Source organism: Ailuropoda melanoleuca, chromosome 6 (genome assembly GCF_002007445.2).
Source record: "Ailuropoda melanoleuca isolate Jingjing chromosome 6, ASM200744v2, whole genome shotgun sequence".
Taxonomy (NCBI): domain Eukaryota; kingdom Metazoa; phylum Chordata; class Mammalia; order Carnivora; family Ursidae; genus Ailuropoda; species Ailuropoda melanoleuca.
This window is the reverse complement of record NC_048223.1, coordinates 37,222,519-37,238,438: the sequence shown is the minus strand read 5'-3', so window position 1 is coordinate 37,238,438 and position 15,920 is coordinate 37,222,519. Positions and strand designations below refer to the sequence as shown.

At 50.7% G+C, this 15,920-nt stretch overlaps 1 protein-coding gene across 11 annotated transcripts in view; it reads left to right on the top strand.

The window, feature by feature from the left end:
* Positions 1-15,920, top strand: part of DLEC1 (DLEC1 cilia and flagella associated protein) — a 71,771-nt gene that overhangs the window by 43,751 nt on the left and 12,100 nt on the right. For 10 of the 11 annotated variants that reach the window (XR_004626039.1, XR_004626038.1, XM_034662237.1 and 7 more), the window contains 10 exons: positions 1,432-1,522; positions 2,247-2,409; positions 3,441-3,633; positions 4,435-4,493; positions 5,085-5,253; positions 5,672-5,765; positions 5,997-6,127; positions 6,235-6,393; positions 9,006-9,145; positions 15,605-15,758. Coding sequence is in view for 9 of the 11 variants with exons in the window: in XM_034662237.1 (XP_034518128.1) it covers positions 1,432-1,522; positions 2,247-2,409; positions 3,441-3,633; positions 4,435-4,493; positions 5,085-5,253; positions 5,672-5,765; positions 5,997-6,127; positions 6,235-6,393; positions 9,006-9,145; positions 15,605-15,758 (1,353 nt within the window). In the remaining 2 variants the exon portion in view is untranslated. The remainder of the gene's footprint in view (positions 1-1,431; positions 1,523-2,246; positions 2,410-3,440; positions 3,634-4,434; positions 4,494-5,084; positions 5,254-5,671; positions 5,766-5,996; positions 6,128-6,234; positions 6,394-9,005; positions 9,146-15,604; positions 15,759-15,920) is intronic. The other variant, XM_034662240.1, reaches the window with a different exon arrangement.

Genomic DNA, 15,920 nt, shown 5'->3' with positions numbered 1-15,920 from the left:
TTCCCCTTGGCACTCCTTGTGTACTTTATTGATTGTTTGGGGTTTGTTTTAAAATGTATTCATATTTCTGGGGCACCTGGGTGACTCAGTCAGTTAAGCGTCTGCCTTCAGCTTGGGTCATGATCTCAGGGTCCTGAGATCGAGCCCCGCATCGGGGTCCCTGCTCAGCGTGGAGTCTGCTTCTCCCTCTCCCTCTGCCCCTCCCCCTGCACCCCCGCCCTGCTCGTGTGCTCTCTCTCTCTCTCTCTGTCAAATAAAAAATAAAATCTTTTAAAAGATTTTTCCGAACAGGAAACAAATTCACATGATTAAACTTCAGAAGGTGCAACTAGATGAACAGTGAAGTGCTCCTTCTCCCTGTGGTTTTCAAGTCCTTCACCCGCCCAGAGGCCGCAGCCCCACCAGTCTCTCACCGCTCTGCCAGATAACGCGGTGCCTGCGAACAACCGTGTTTGTGCTTTCTTTCCCTTGCTTCTCGCTTTCCTTTCCACAGATCGCTGCCCACGCTCTACCCTGTCCTGCCACTCACTGCTCTGTCTCAGAGTGTTCTCATATTCGTCACAGCTGTGCAGTAGCCCGCCACACCAGTGCGCCGTAACCCAGCTCAGCCGTCCCCTGCTGCTGGCCACGAAAATCCTTTCTGATCTCTGGCCATTTCAGGGACTCCATACATCACTCTGTCCCACTGTGAGTCTGCCGGGAGGTTCTAGTCCTGGAAGTGTATTTGCCGACTCCGGGGTCTCTGCTGGTCAGAATTGTGGTTCATGTTGCCCAAATCCCTACCATGTGGGTATGTCAGGGTGTCTGTTCCCTCGCACCCTTGCCAATACAGTGTGTTATCAAATGTAAAAGAAAAACTGTTACCAAAAAAAAAAAAAAGAGGGGAAGAAAACCTGTTGTCATGAGTATTTTAAAGCATATGCAAAAATGGGAGAGGTTAGTTTAACACTCACTCGTGTTCTCAGCACCCAGTCAACATTTATCAACTCTTGGCCAACCTCATCGCATCTGTGCCCCTCCGTCTCTTCCAGTCAAGCCCTGCCCTCCAGATTATTTTGAAGAAAATTCAGCTATCTTATCATTGCATTTCTGATTGCTGGCTTTCTGCTCTTTGTCCGTATGAAGAGTGAAAACTTTTTCTGGGTGGTTTTCATTTACATTTCTTTTATCATGAATGAGGTTAACCGTGTTCATGTGTTGAGCTGTTTGTAGCTCAGTCTCTGAACTTTTTCTTCATGCCTTTCAACATGCTTTCTGCATTAGTCTGGGGTGGGGCCTTGGTGGAACCCCCTGGCCTTAGGGAGAAGGGGGGGTGGGGGGAGCCGGGAGGGAAGTGAGAAGTGGAGAACAAGGGGAGAGGGTGTGTGTCTGAGAGGAGGAGGAGGGCAGCTCCTTAATGGGAGGTAACAGGGCAGCCCTTCTCTCCACCAGGTCTTGTTCCTCCCAACGAGCCTAGAAAAGGCAGAGCAGACCTTCATCATTGTGTGTGACAACTGCCAGATAAAGGAGCTGGTGACCGTAGGTGGGCTTGTGTGTGCTTCCAGGCCTGGGGCCCGTGCGGGTGGGACCCTGACTCCAGAAGCTACTGCATGAGCCTTGGCATAGCCCCCCTATCTCAGGGGGCCACACTGACGGGGTGCTGCAGCCTCTAGGCTCTGGGGCCTGGTGCTCTGGTCAGACGTTGGAGACCCAAGCCATTGTGGCCTTTGGGACAATCCCAAGGAACCTTCTAGTGAGAGACAGATGGAAACCTGGGGTGAAGTCTTTGATTTCTTAGATTTTGATTTGATTTCTTCATTTTGAAACTCACCTTGATCTCCTTTGGGGAATTGCCACAAACTTACACATAAATGACCAGAGGCACCCCAGGTTCTGTGGAGCCAGAAGGGGCATCCTGCTGGACTTCCCCAAGATGCCCTTCCTCCCTCCCTTCCTTCCTTCCTTCCTTCCTTCCTTCCTTCCTTCCTTCCTTCCTTCCCTCCCTCCTTCCATCCTTCTGTCCATCCTTCCATCCAGTTTCGCCCAACAAGCATTAAGTGCATGCTCGCTATGTGCCAGGTTATCAAAATCACCTCCTTGTAGTCTGGGAAGATATGGGTGCAGGATCTGTGTGTGGATGGCCCCCTGTTCCTGGGGTCATGGTCAAGGCCAGTTGCACGTGGATGGTGGCATGGATCCTGTGACAGCCTTTGGCCACAGAGTCCTGATTTCAGCCCCGGTGAAACTTTACCATCTTACTGTGTCAGGAATCGGGCAGCTGGTTGCTTTGGATCTGATCTATATTTCTGGTGAAGAAAGTCAGCCGGAGCCTGGAGAGCTCACAGACTTAACAGCCCAGCACTTCATACGCTTTGAGCCTGAGAACCTTCAGTCCACAGCTAGAAAGCAGCTGATTATTAGAAATGCTACGTGAGTGACCCTGTGCCAGACCCCCCGATGTGCACCCTTTTTCCTTCCGCACCTGTCCTGGAGTTCCCAGTGAGGCCGGAGGTTCCTTCCAAGGGCCAGGAAGGAATCTGGGCACAGGGTGGAAGAACCCAGATTTGCACTGCCTATCATGGTAGCCGCATATGGCTATTGAAATTGAAATAAATTAAAATAGTTTTAATTTTGCTTTTTTGGTGGCACCAGTCACATCTGAAGTACCAGCCACATGTGTAGCTTGTGACCGTCATATTGGACAGAGCAGATACGCAAGAGGCCGTTGCTGAGCACTGTTATATGGGACAGTGTTGTTCGAGGTCATCCTGGAGTATCCTTAGCCCAGAACAGTTTTGCAGAGAGGTCTTGCCCTTCCCATGAGGGGCAGCCATCCCAAGTTCCAGGATCAGGCAGATTGTGACCAGTGGGTTCAGTTCCTGACCATCCTGTGAGCACCGCCATTAAAGTAGCACAGACCTTCCCTGGTGACCCCAGGCCTTGCAAGTGTCTGTCACCTGAGGTGATGAGCAGTACCCATCTGCCGTCCCTCCCCATCCGCAGCCTGCCGGAGTCCCGCCTCCCCACCACCGTGGAGTTGTCACGGCTCTGTTGGGAGCTGGTGGGCACATCCCCTTCTGGACAGAGCTGTCCTGGGAGGCCACAGCTGGAGGGGTGGAGGAAGGTAGACGGGGGAGTCCAGGGGGCAAACTTTGGAATTCTCATGCGGTAGGAGACACTGCAGACAGTGGTCCGGATATCTACAGCTCCATAGTTAGAGCCAGATTCCCTGTGTTTACCATTTTCCCTGAGTCACCGTGGCTCCAGCCCCCAACTGCTGCAATGGAGAGAGGGAAGCTCTCTTAGGAGGTCTCCAGCGTAGCCTCCTTGACCCACATGCTCCCCCACCTCCTGTTCTTGGGTCCTTCGCTCACTCCTGGAGTGGGGCCCAGCTGGGCAGGGGGTCGTAAGACTGGTCCTGGCAAAACTGGGACGTGGCCTTGGATCCGCTGCCCCCACAGGCACGTGGAGCTGCCCTTCCACTGGCAGACCATGAAGCCCAACCTGCAGCCCCTAATGCCAGGAGAAACCTACAGCCTGGACAGCCTCAAGTACCACCCTGACAGGGAGACGGCCTTCTCCATCCTGCCTGAGAGGGGCGTCCTCAGCCCCCACGCAGACCATGAGTTCATCCTGAGCTTTTCTCCTCATGAGGTAAAAATGATGCCATCCTGATAGTCACACATGATGGGGTTGTGGTACTTTCACCCCCCCTCCCCGCCCCCATCCTTGTTCTTCAGTGACACTGAAGCCGCAGCGGAGCCTGACAAGATCCCGGCATCCTCCCAGGTTGGCACTTAGCTGAGAGTGGGGCCAGAGGACAAAGTGGCCTATCCTGCCTGGTCCTGATGGTGCACACACCTTGTCTGCGGCAGGACGCTGGGCTCATTTCCTCAGCTCTGGTGTCTTCCCCAAGTCCACTGTGTCGGTGGCAGTACCATCTCTGTCCAGCCCCCAGCGTCCCCCAGAGAGTGAGGTGCAGGTGCTGAGGGCCGGGTTCACATGGTGGGCTCCTGTGCAAGGCCCTGTGCGTAACTCGAGAGGGGAGTGAGAGCTGGGTGTGAAGCGGGTGCTCTGGGACACTGTTCAGCCAGCATCCCGGCCCTACTGTTCTGGGAGGCTGTGGTGCTTCCCACAGTTGAGGGCACTGCCGATAGGCAATGCCAGGGTCTGGAGAGCCTGTCCTTTCTGTCACTGAGGTCCAGCTGAGGTAGGAATGCCAGTCTTGAGACTGCGGCGGCCCCTACACCCTGAGTCCTGCCTCCCATCCTGGCAGGCCACCCCTCTTTCCCTAGGATAGGGGGGCGGTAGCAGGAAAGCGGCACCATGTTTTCCAGAAGTTCTCTCTGGGATCTAGGCCAGGAGGAGAAGGAATTCCTGCCATGGCTCCCAGTTTCTCCAGGGTAGCCTGATTGGAATGCAGTTTGTTTTCAGGGTGCTGTGTTTGTCTTGCAGCCCAGGGATTTTCACAGTGTGCTCCAGATGGTGCTAGAGGAAATCCCAGAGCCCATGAAGTGAGTGGGGACTTGGGGACTGGGCCTTATATGAGGGGTGGACAGCGGGGCCTGCCTTCGCCTTGGGGGATACTGGGGAAGGCAACGGCAAGGAGTGAATGACCCCCCTACCCCCCAGCAGGCTTTGACGTGGTGGTGGTGGGGGGGGGCTTCTGCCTTGCCCTGGCACCTAGGCCCAGAGGGGCTCAGCCACAGGAACTGCTTGTTGGGCTCCACTCACTTTAACACCGAGCAGCCAGGCTGCTGGGTCCTGGGTGGTGGCAACTAAGGAGGAGAGGCTGTGGCCCATCGGGGGCATCTCCCTCAGCTCTTCCCTGGACAGACTGTCAGGGTGGGTCTCCAGTCAGCCTCGTGGAGACCCCAGGCTGGATACCACTACAGTGTAGTCCTGGGAGGCGACAGGCAAGGCGCCCTGTCCCAGTACTGTCACTGTTTGGTTGTCTCATGCCTCTGATTTGAGGGTGCTTAGGAGCTGTGGGTAGGGGCGTGCTTTCTTTTCACAAGACCACAGATAAGGGGCAGAGGTGGGGGCCATGCAGGGCATGCTCCTGGGCTGCGTTGGCTCTTAGCTCACGGTGGGTTTGTGTTCAGCTTGGAACTGGGAAAACTGAAGGATTCCTCCTACTCTGTGGATGACGTGATTGTCCTGGAAATCGAGGTGAAAGGCTCAGTGGAACCTTTCCAGGTTCTCTTAGAACCGTATGCCCTCATCATCCCTGGGGAGAACTACATTGGCATAAATGTGAAGAAAAATTTTAAGGTAGGCTATGGTCTCCCCCCAGCCTAGGATGGCCATGAGTGTGCGGGACTTGGCATGAGTATAGAGAGAATGTGGCTGGAGGGGTGGATGGCAGCCACTGCATAGAGGATGAGACTGTCCCCAGGGCTCCTGAACCTGACTTGGTGTGCACAGATGACGGGCCGGGCCTGTCATTTTACCAGCTCCCCAGCAGCCTCCGAACGATAGGGCCGTGGGACTGTTCCTGCGTTCCTGGGCCTCTGGTGGGATGTGGTGCCCACAAATCCTGCCATGTGGTGTCGGTGCCATTGGATGGCCAGTAATTAGCTGGGAGGGTGTCAGGAGGACCCATGTGGGCCCACAGCCCTGTGGTCCTTCCGCGGGTACAGGTTTGGGCGGGGCGGCGCCTGGCGAGCCCGGGTTGGGGCGTGTCTTGCAGATGTGGAACAACAGCAAGTCCCCCATCAGATACCTGTGGGGGAAGGGCAGTGACTGCCACATCATTGAAGTGGAGCCCTGCACAGGGACCATAGGTAACTGAGGGACAGTGGGGGAGGGGCGTGACCTCCTGGGGCTGGCGGGAGGGGGAGATCCAAGAAGACAGGGGCCGGTGCAGGGGTTCAGAGGGCTCCGGGAGCAGCTCCAGCTGCAGCCTGGCCTGTGTGGCGGACGAGAGAAGTCAGCGGAGGCCAGACATCTGGGCCCAGCCGCAGCGGGGGGCTGCCCCCCTCCCTTCCTCCAGCTCGCTTCCCCCTCTCTTCCAGAGCCCAACGAGGTGGAGGATTTTGAGCTGAGCTTCACCGGGGGTGTCCCTGGCCCAACATGCCAGGACCTGCTGTGTGAAATCCAGAACTCTCCCTCGCCGGTGGTGTTACACATTGAAGCGGCCTTTAAGGTGCTGCTGGGGGGCTGCGCGGCTGCGTGGGCCGGAAGGGTGGCAGGGGTAGGGCGCAGAGTCAGCTCCCAAGGCAGCCCAGTGACAGGCCCCTCTGGGTATCTCAGGGGCCTGCGCTTGTCATCAACGTCTCAGCCCTTCAGTTCGGTTTGCTGCGCCTGGGGCAGAAAGCCACCGACTCCATCCAGATCCAGAACGTCAGCCAGCTCCCTGCCACGTGGTGTATGAGGGAGAGCCTGGTCTGCCTCCAGGAGAGGCATGAGGGCGTAAGTCGGACACCTCTGGCTGAGTGCTGCCACCCCTCCCCCTGGGAGCGGACTCACCGGTGGTGGAGGAACGGTGAAACCTGTCCTGGCATGTTCAGAGCATAGAGGCTGGAGAGGAAGAGCCTGCCTGGTCACTCTTGCCTGGCAGTGTCCCCGGTTCTCCCCATCTCAGGCAGTTGGGGTCCTCTCTACAGCAGAACTTAAACCTGAACTGGATTTTCCTGTTCCCTTCTCCACCACCTGATGTGGAAATAAGACATGGGTCTCTCCTTCTGTCAGAGCAGCCTGAGTTAGGACGAAAACAGGCAGCTGAACTGAGCGGGAAGCTCCCAGCCTCCGGGGAGGGCCAGGCCCTCAGGGCTCCCCCCCGACAGGTTCTGAACTTCCCAGGGGCTGTGCTTGCAGTTTGACTACCTGCCACCAGGGGGCACTTGTGCCTGGGCCTGAGGCCCCAAACGAGAATCCAAGATGCATTTCCACTCAAGTAGCTCTTTCCTCTTAACTATAAACATAGAAAATACCAAAAGTGATTAAGTATCATCATCGTCATCATCACATTTAAACACGATGTGCGATCCAGAGCAAAACCAGAGCAAGTGGCACGAAACGTCAGTTACTCCCTTTCTGCCCGCGGTTACCTGGGAGTCACCGCCGGCGGCCCCCACTCTTCCTACACGGCACAGTTGTGGCTTCTTGGGAGCTGCCTTAGGTCATTATTGCCCATGTGAAGCTCTGACAAGGTCTGCGTGGTGAAAGCATCCTCCCTCTGACTGCTTTTGCTTGCCCACTTACCATCTGAGGGAGAACATTGCCCTTCCCTCCTCCCACATTCAGAAGCCGAGGACAGACAGGTGTAGCCGCATTGCCATAGTCTTACCTGCCAGCGGGCGTTCCCTTTCTCCCGACTTTTCCTTTACCGTGGACCGGCCTCGTCCTTTAGGCAACGGCCTCATTTCTCCAGCCAGGCACTTTGGAACTTAGCAGTTTTGACCATTTGCATCAAATTACCAACGCCATTGCCAAGAGCTACTGCCAAGTGTCCTGTTACACTTTACATCCAGGCTCATGGGTCTCCCCACTTGGATTTGGAAACCATGGAAGATGGGGACAGGGACAGAGTGGTATCAATATCTTTAGGCAGGAAGCTTTTCTTCAAATGAAACCTTAGGCAGAAGCCCAAGATCGAGAATAAAGTGTGCTCTGGCCACCCAAAGATGCCCTCGTTAGGCGCCCCTGGCCCCATCCTGCCTCTCCTCCCACCCTAGTCCCCTTCCCTAAGTACCGCGGTGCTTCCCAGAGCACAGACCACCGCCACTCTCCTTATTGGATAGAGACAGGGAGAGTGGTTTCCCCAGGGTCACCCAGCTAGTGGGTGGTGGAATCATCAGATCCTGGTTCTCTAATTCCCAATCTGGGTTTCTCTCCCCTGTGAAGAATGACAACATTGTATAATTGAAGTAACTTTCAATTTCATAGTATAAGATGTATGTCTTAATCGAGGCTGGCATGAATCCTGTCTCTACAGTTCTCTGTACTCTGTTCTTTTGAGCTCTCAAAAATAATGTTGGGATTTGGGGTTTGTTTGTTGTGCTCAGCTCAGGGGCACAGAGACCCAGTCTGGCCTACAGCATCCCCCCAGGACTCCCAGGGAGATGCATGTGAGGAATAAAGACCAAGGACAGCAAAGAGGCTCTTCTTTACTACCAGAGCTTGGGACTCGCTGAGAGTTAGGCCAGCCCCTCCTTTCCTGCTAGTGCCAGGGAGGTGAGCCGTCAGAAGCAAGACAGCATGGAGCCCAAGACAAACACTCTGCACCTGAGCTGGCCAGCATGGCAGCCTGGGCAGGAGGAAGGGGCGTAGAAGACAGCAGTCCTCCATGGGGTGGGCAGGCTGCCCTCCAGACAGGTGCCTGGCACTCACCATCTCAGTCTCCTGGAATGAAGAGACCAAAGAGGGGATAGCAACCCTCCTGGGTGTGACCTTTCCATGTTCAGTGACGCCCTCATTAGGCAGTGTGACCATGGGGCCCTTCAGTCAGACCAGTGCTCCTCCACTCAGTTGGGACAGGAAAAGGGGGGTAGAGAGCCCCCCTCCCAGATGCATTCTTCTTCCTAAGCTTTTGCCCTCCTTCTCTCCCTTCCTGTGCCTAGTATGGAGGCTAAGGGGTTCAAGCCTGCAGTGAACAATGGTTGGCCGGCAGAGGGGGGCGTCGTGGAAGCATCGCCCTTCCCCCAATCTGGTGACTCGGTGGTTTTCCTTATTTAGAGCCCTCTGGGTCCTGACCCATGCCTGCTCGATGGGGCTGGGCAGATCCCTCAGAGCCACTGAGCCTGCCCCCAGTGTGGCTCCCCTCTTCCCCCTGGGGCACTCCCTCTGCCCTCTACCTCTTAGATCTGCCAGTGCATGAGGACCCTCTCCTCTACTTAGAGACTTGGTTTTGTTCTCTTAATCCTGAGAGCCCTGCTCTCCCTGCTTTCTTTGTCCTGCATCCTAGCAGCTCTTTGAGGAGCTGGGGCAGCTTGGGGGCGACCCTGGTTGGGCACGACCAGCTACCAGTTCTACAATTCCGAGTGTCCTCTCTCCTCATTCTTCTGGATTGACCTCCATATCAGGTGTCTCCCTTCAACATTGAGCCCTCAAGCGGCCAGATTCACCCTCTGGGGGAGTGCAGAGTGAACATCACGTTGGAGGCCAAGCAGTGTCAGCGGCTGCAGACCGTCCTAGAGCTGGAGGTGGTAAACGGGGCCTGGAGGTAAGGGGGCAGTGGGGCAGCCATGACAGCCCACTCCACGCCTCTTCACAGTATATGGATGTTGTATGCTACAAAGGACTGGCATACAAATGACTATGAATCCTTCATAGCCATTAAAGAATTTAAAAGTATTGAAACATGTTTATTCTATAAAATTTGGAAATTACAGAAAAGAAAATCCATGACCCAGAGAAAATTCACTGGTCATATTATAGGGTATATCCTTCTAGTCTATGTGCCGAAGGATTGGAAATGAGTACAACTTTCAACAGCACTTTGTGTCACCCAGTAAAGTGAAGTGTGTGCATTCCCTGTGACCCAGCATCAGCCCTCGGGGAGGTGCTCCTAGAGAAACACACACGTGTGCAATGGGAGCACACAGGAGATGCTCGTCACCATTGTTCATAGCTGTGAAAAACTGGAAACAGCCAGTGTTTGTCAACAGGACAATGGACACCAAAAATTGTGACATGTTTAAATGAGCAAATACCCCTGTCTTCTGGGAGGCCCACGCTGGAGGTTTCAAGGGTTTTGGTGCTACTCCCTTTCCTTCCTCCCTCCCTCTGTTCCTGTCTTCCTGCCTTCTTTTTTCTTTCTTGTGGACAATTTCTTACATATATAAAAATAGAGCAGTATAATGAGCCCGCACGTACCTATTACCTGCCCTCAGTCATTATCGCAGCACTACAAACACTGTCTCACTCATAGCCTTCATCCCTTCCCAGACCATTCTGAAGCATCACACTCATTTTCTTCAGCTGGGTGAGGGGGTACACAGGTGTTCTTTTTATTATTCTTTAAACTGTATATGTATATTTATGCTGTAGCTGTGTAATAGTCATTTCTGCATATATTTGGTATTTCATTCTAAAAACACTTAAGTGCTTTTTTTAAATCTTCATGAATACTCTTGAGTTATCCTCCGAAAAGACTGCCGTTTTATACTTCCACCTCCAGTGTCTGAGACTGCTCATTACCCTACACTCTCCCAGTGACAGATAGAATCTGACTTCTAGGGGCGCCTGGGTAGCGCAGTCCTTAAGCGTTTGCCTTAGGCTCAGGGCGTGATCCCAGCGTTCCAGGATCAAGTCCCACATCGGGCTCCTCCGCTGGGAGCCTGCTTCTTCCTCTCCCACTCCCCCTGCTGTGTTCCCTCTCTCGCTCACTGTCTCTCTGTCACATAAGTAAGTAAAATCTTTAAAAAAAAAAAAAAGAATCCGACTTCTAAATGTGACCACCTGATGTTTGGGGTAAGGGAGTACCACCTGTGTCCATTTGGTTTTAATGTATTTCTGTGCAGGTTTCAGTGTGAGTCTTCCTCACTGCTCCCACGTGGCATCGTGTAGGCCTTAAAACCAAGGTTAAGTCCTTCTCCTCTGGGAGAATGCTTTTTATTAAGTCTGCCTATCTCCCTTCCTAGCTCTGTTGTTCTTAAGGACCAAGAGTGAATAGAAGGTTTCCAGTTGTAGGTGATGGAAACACAGATGTAACCAACGTAAGCAAAACAGGGAAGCTGTTGGCTCCAATAACTGGGCCTTCCTGCCCTGCTGAATCCATGGGCTCCAGCCACTTCTGGGGTCTGCTCTTCTGCTCCTCGCTCATTCTCTACCTCCTTCCCTCACCCCCACCCTCGCCTCCAACTCTGCTTCTCTGTTTGCCTTGCTCTCCCCTGGTGGCAAGAGCCTTGGCCACTCTGCCACCGGGAAGGGGGGCCGCTTAGGGCTCCCGGCTCACACACTCCCAGCTTAAAGACCTTGGAGAAAAATGAAACCTGCTTTCTTTGGATCATGTGCTCCCCCTCCCCTGTTGCCTGTGCCAGACCGGGGCGCGGGGGTGGGGGGGGTCTGCCTGCAGAAGAAGCTGGTGGGAAAGTTGGCCAGGCAATAAAGACAGTAGCCCCCGCAGCCCACCACAGGCCTGCTGGGTGGGTACTGCAGGAATTTAACATTTTCCTCATATTGTCCATCTCTCAGCGGGTACTAATTCGGTCTTTGGTGGATGCCCTTCTTTTGGCAATCACAGTTGTAAGTTTCAAGCTTACTTGTTCTCGTTCTGTTCCTTTACTGTAGTCATCTGTTATTGTCTTACGGGTGCAGCAGCGTCTCACATTCCCCCAAGGAAACTCATCCTTGTTTCCTCACGTTTTGGTTGCGATCCTTCTCTTTCACTTCTTGGGTTTTCTTCTACAGTAAGTAATCCTCGGCTGCCCACTCCGGGTTTGCAGTGGGAGAGGAGGGAGATTTACACGAGGAGCCGAGGAGCCAGTGGTCTGGCTTTCTGAGGAAGTGGGTGTAGGCATGGAGAGCACTCCTCTTCCGGGGAGCGAAGTGGACGTGAGTGCCATCAGTACCCGGGGACCGGCATCCAGGAGGAGGAATGCACCTTTGAGCTGGCGGCCAAGACAAACAGTAGAGGCAACCCACCCTGGCCAGCTGCTCAAATCTTTGCATTCCTTCATCTGTAAATAGGAATGAAGTGGGTCTCTATGATTGTTCTCCCTCGTGACAGATGAGAGGCCCCATGTTACTGCAGGCTCGGCCCTGACCTCTCGTCAGCCCCACACCCCTTCCGCTGTGTTGCTGTGTGGCCTTGTGGTGTGCGTGAGCTCAGGCGCTGGGGCCCTGAACTGGCCACGCTAACCTTGGGGCAGCCTTTAGTTAACTCCTGGGCCCTTTCCCCACGGCCCACTCCCGCCCACGAGGCGCCTCGTTCTGTTGCTAGGGGAGCTCTGCAGGGCCTTCTCCTCCAGGGATTTTCAGTTGTCCTTTCTCTGTGTGATTAGCTCATCTGATCATGTCCTTTCTTCTTTTTTCTTTTCTCATTAGAGCAGCATTACATTTACTTCTTTATTCTTTATTTATTTGCAGTTTCCCACAAATGGTCTGTGAGCTACTATAATGGCACAGGTGTAACAGCGGCCAGTCCTGACCCCGTCTCCAGCCTTCTCCACCCTGCTGGGCTACGTTTCCGCACCCTCGGGATCTATTAATGGTAGTCATCCCAGTGTGCAGATGGGATATTGCATTGAGGATTTGCTGTATTTTTTCCTGTTGGCAAATGATGTTTTGCATCTTCCATTGTGCTTATTGGCCATTTCTGTGTCTTCTTTGGAACTGTCTATTGAGATCTTTGCCCACTTTTTAAAAGTAGGGTTGTGTTTATTATGGAGTTGTAAGCGTTCTTTATATATTCCAGATATAAATCTCTTACTAGGTATATGATTTTCAAATATTTTCTCCCATTCTGAGGATTGTCCTTTCACTTTCTTTCTTGATACTGCAAAGCATGAACATTCTTAATTTCCATGAAATCTACTTTATGTTTCTCTTTTGTAGCGTGTGCTTTTGAGGTTATATCTAAAAAACCATTGCCTAATCTCACGTCACAAAGATTTTCTTCTAAGAGTTTTGTAGTCTGGGCTCATACATTTAGGTCTCTGATCTGTTTTGAGTTAATTTTTGTGTATGGTATGAGGAAGGATCCAGCTTCATTCTTTTCTATGCAGATAACCAGTTGTTCCGGCACCATTAAAAAAAAAAAAAGATTTGTTTATTTGAGAGAGAGAGTGAGCATGCGAGCAGGGGGAGGGGCAGCAGACAGAGGGAGACAAGCAGACTCCCCACTGAGCAGGGAGCCCGATGCTGGGCTCAATCCCAGGACCCTGAGATCACGACCTGACCTGAAATCATGAGTTGGACACTCAACTAACTGAGCCACCCAGGTGCCCCTCAGCACCATTTTTTAAGAACACTATTCTTTACCCACTGACTTGTCTTGGCACCCTTGTCAAAATCAGTTGACTAGGGGCACCTGTCTGGCTCATTCGGTAGAGCATGTGACATCTTATCCCAGGGTTGTAAGTTTGAGCTCCACAGTGGGTGTAGAGGTTACTTAAAAAAAATAAAATCTTGGGGCGCCTGGGTGGCACAGCGTTAAGCGTCTGCCTTCGGCTCAGGGCGTGATCCCAGTGCTATGGGATCGAGCCCCACATCAGGCTCCTCTGCTGTGAGCCTGCTTCTTCCTCTCCCACTCCCCCTGCTTGTGTTCCCTGTTTTGCTGGCTGTCTCTATCTCTGTCAAATAAATAAATAAAATCTTAAAAAAAAAATAAAAAAAAAATCTTAAAAAAAAAATCAATTGACTCTACACGTGAAGGTTTACTTATGGGCTTTCAATTCTGTTCCATTGATCTATATAATTATTTTTATGCTAGTACCACATTTTCATGATTACTGTGGCTTTGTGGTAAGTTATGGAATCAGGAAGTATGAATCCTCCAACTTTGTTTTTCTTTTTCAAGATTGTTTTGGCTTATTCTAGGTCCTTAGAATTTCCCTATGAGTTCTAGGATCCGTTTATCAATTATGGCAAATAGCCAGCTGGGATTTTAATAGGGAGTGTATTGGATCTGTTGGTCAATTTGGGGAATATATTCACCTTAACCATATTAAGTCTTCTTATCTGTGAACATGAAATGTCTTTCCATTTATTTAGGACTTTTTCATTTCCTTTGGTGATGTTTTGTCATTTTCAGAGTATAAATCTTGTACTTCGTTTGTTAAAGTTATTCCTACCTATCTTTTTTGATGCTTTCGGAAATGGACTGGTTTTCGTAATTTCATTTTATGAATATTCATTGCTAGTTTATAGACATACAAATATTTTTGTTCTTTGATCTTGTATCACACAACCTTGCTGAATTCGTTATTACTTCTAATAGTTCTCTAAATAGAAGTTTGTGTTGTCATATGCAGAGATAATTTTACTTCTTCTTGTCAGATCCGGATGCTTTTTATTTATTTTTCCTGCCTAATGGACCTAATACTCCAGCACAGTGTTGAATTAAAGTGGCAAAAGTAGACATCCTTGTCTTGTTCCCCATCTTAAAAAGAAAGCTTTCAGGGGTGCCTGGGTGGCGCAGTCATTAAGCGTCTGCCCCTGGCTCAGGGCGTGATCCCGGAGTCCTGGGATCGAGTCCCACATCAGGGTCCTCTGCTGGGAGCCTCCTTTCCCTCTCCCACTCCCCCTCCTTGTGTTCCCTCTCTCGCTGGCTGTCTCTCTCTGTCAAATAAATAAATAAAATCTTAAAAAAAAAAAAAAAGCTTTCAGTCTTTCACTGTTATGTATGGTGTTAGCTCTTGGCATTTTATAGATGTCCTTTATCAGGTTGAGGAAGTTCCCTCCTATTCCTAGTTTGTTTTTCTATTGAAAGAATGTTATATTTCCTCAAATGTTTTTTTTTGCATCTGTTGAAATGATCATGTTCTTTTTGTCCTTTGTGTGTGTCACCATGATGTTTTACATTGACTTTTGGATGTTAAAGCCAACTTGCACTCTTAAAAAAAAAAATCCCATTTACTCAGTGTATGATCCTTTTTATACACTGCTGGATTTGGGTTGCTGGTATTTTGATGAGGATTTTTGTAACTGTAGTCATATGAGATATTGATATGTGGTTCTTCTGTGGTGTCTTTGGTTTTGTTACTAGTATAATACATCTTAGAATGAGTTTGGAAGGGGCGCCTGGGTGGCTCAGTCGTTGGGCGTCTGCCTTTGGCTCAGGGTGTGATCCCAGCGTTCTGGGATCGAGCCCCACATCGGGCTCCTCCACTGGGAGCCTGCTTCTTCCTCTCCCACTCCCCCTGCTTGTGTCCCCTCTCTCGCTGGCTGTCTCTCTCTGTCAAATTAATAAATAAAGTCTTTAAAAAAATGAGTTTGGAAGTGTTCACTCCCTTCTCTGTCATTTAAGAGTTTGTGAAGGATTCGTGTGGATGTATGTCTAGATTTTCGATATTGTTCCATCGGTCTGTGTGTATATCTCTTCATGAATGGTTCACTATCTTGATTACTGTAGCCATAGAATAAGTCTTAACATCCAGTACAGTGATTTCTTGTTTTATTCTTCTTTTTAAAAATTGTTTTAGTTATTCTGTGTCCTTGGTCTTTCCGTATAAATTTTATAATGAGCTTGTCTATATTTACAAAAACCCTTTCTGGGAGTTTCCTAAGAGATATATTAAACCTATAGGTCAATTTGTGGAGAATTGACATCTCTACTATGTTGAGTCTTCTAATCCATGAACATAGTATGTCTCTCCTTTTATTAAATCTTTGATTTCTTTCATCTGCGTTTTGTAGTTGTCAACATATAAATCCTATACAGGCTTTATTGGATTTATATCTAAGTATTTCAATTTTTCTGAGCAATCATAAATAGTATTGTATTTTTAATTTCTATGTCCACATGTTCATTGTTAGCATATCAAAAATGTGTTTTTGTACCCCATAACTTTGCTGACTCAGTTGTGGGAGGTTGTTGTATTTGTTTTTGTTATTATTTTTTAAGAAGTTTTTAAAATATAGACTCCTTGGGATTTTCCACATAGACCATCATGTCATCTGCAAATAGGGGTGGTTTTGTTTCTTTAATCAGTATACCTGTTATTTCCTTGTGTTCCAGCTACCTTCCTGTGTATGCTGAGATACAGGAGCCCCATGTGTACCTGCGAAGCAGCCACGTGGAAGTCACGAACCTCTACCTGGGCGTGCCCACCAAGGCAACCGTTACACTCATCAATGGCACACTCCTGCCTACCCGGTTCCACTGGGGCAAGGTGAGTGAGCTTGAAGTGTCAGGCACTGGGTCTGCAGCCCTCAGCATCAGAGGCCTATGTAGAGAGGGATGTTGCCCCCCAGGTGCTCCCCAGAACAGAGGCTCTCTTCTCTCCCACAGCCTGCCCCTTGCCCCACAGTGCTCAGAAATGCTGGGCTCCTTG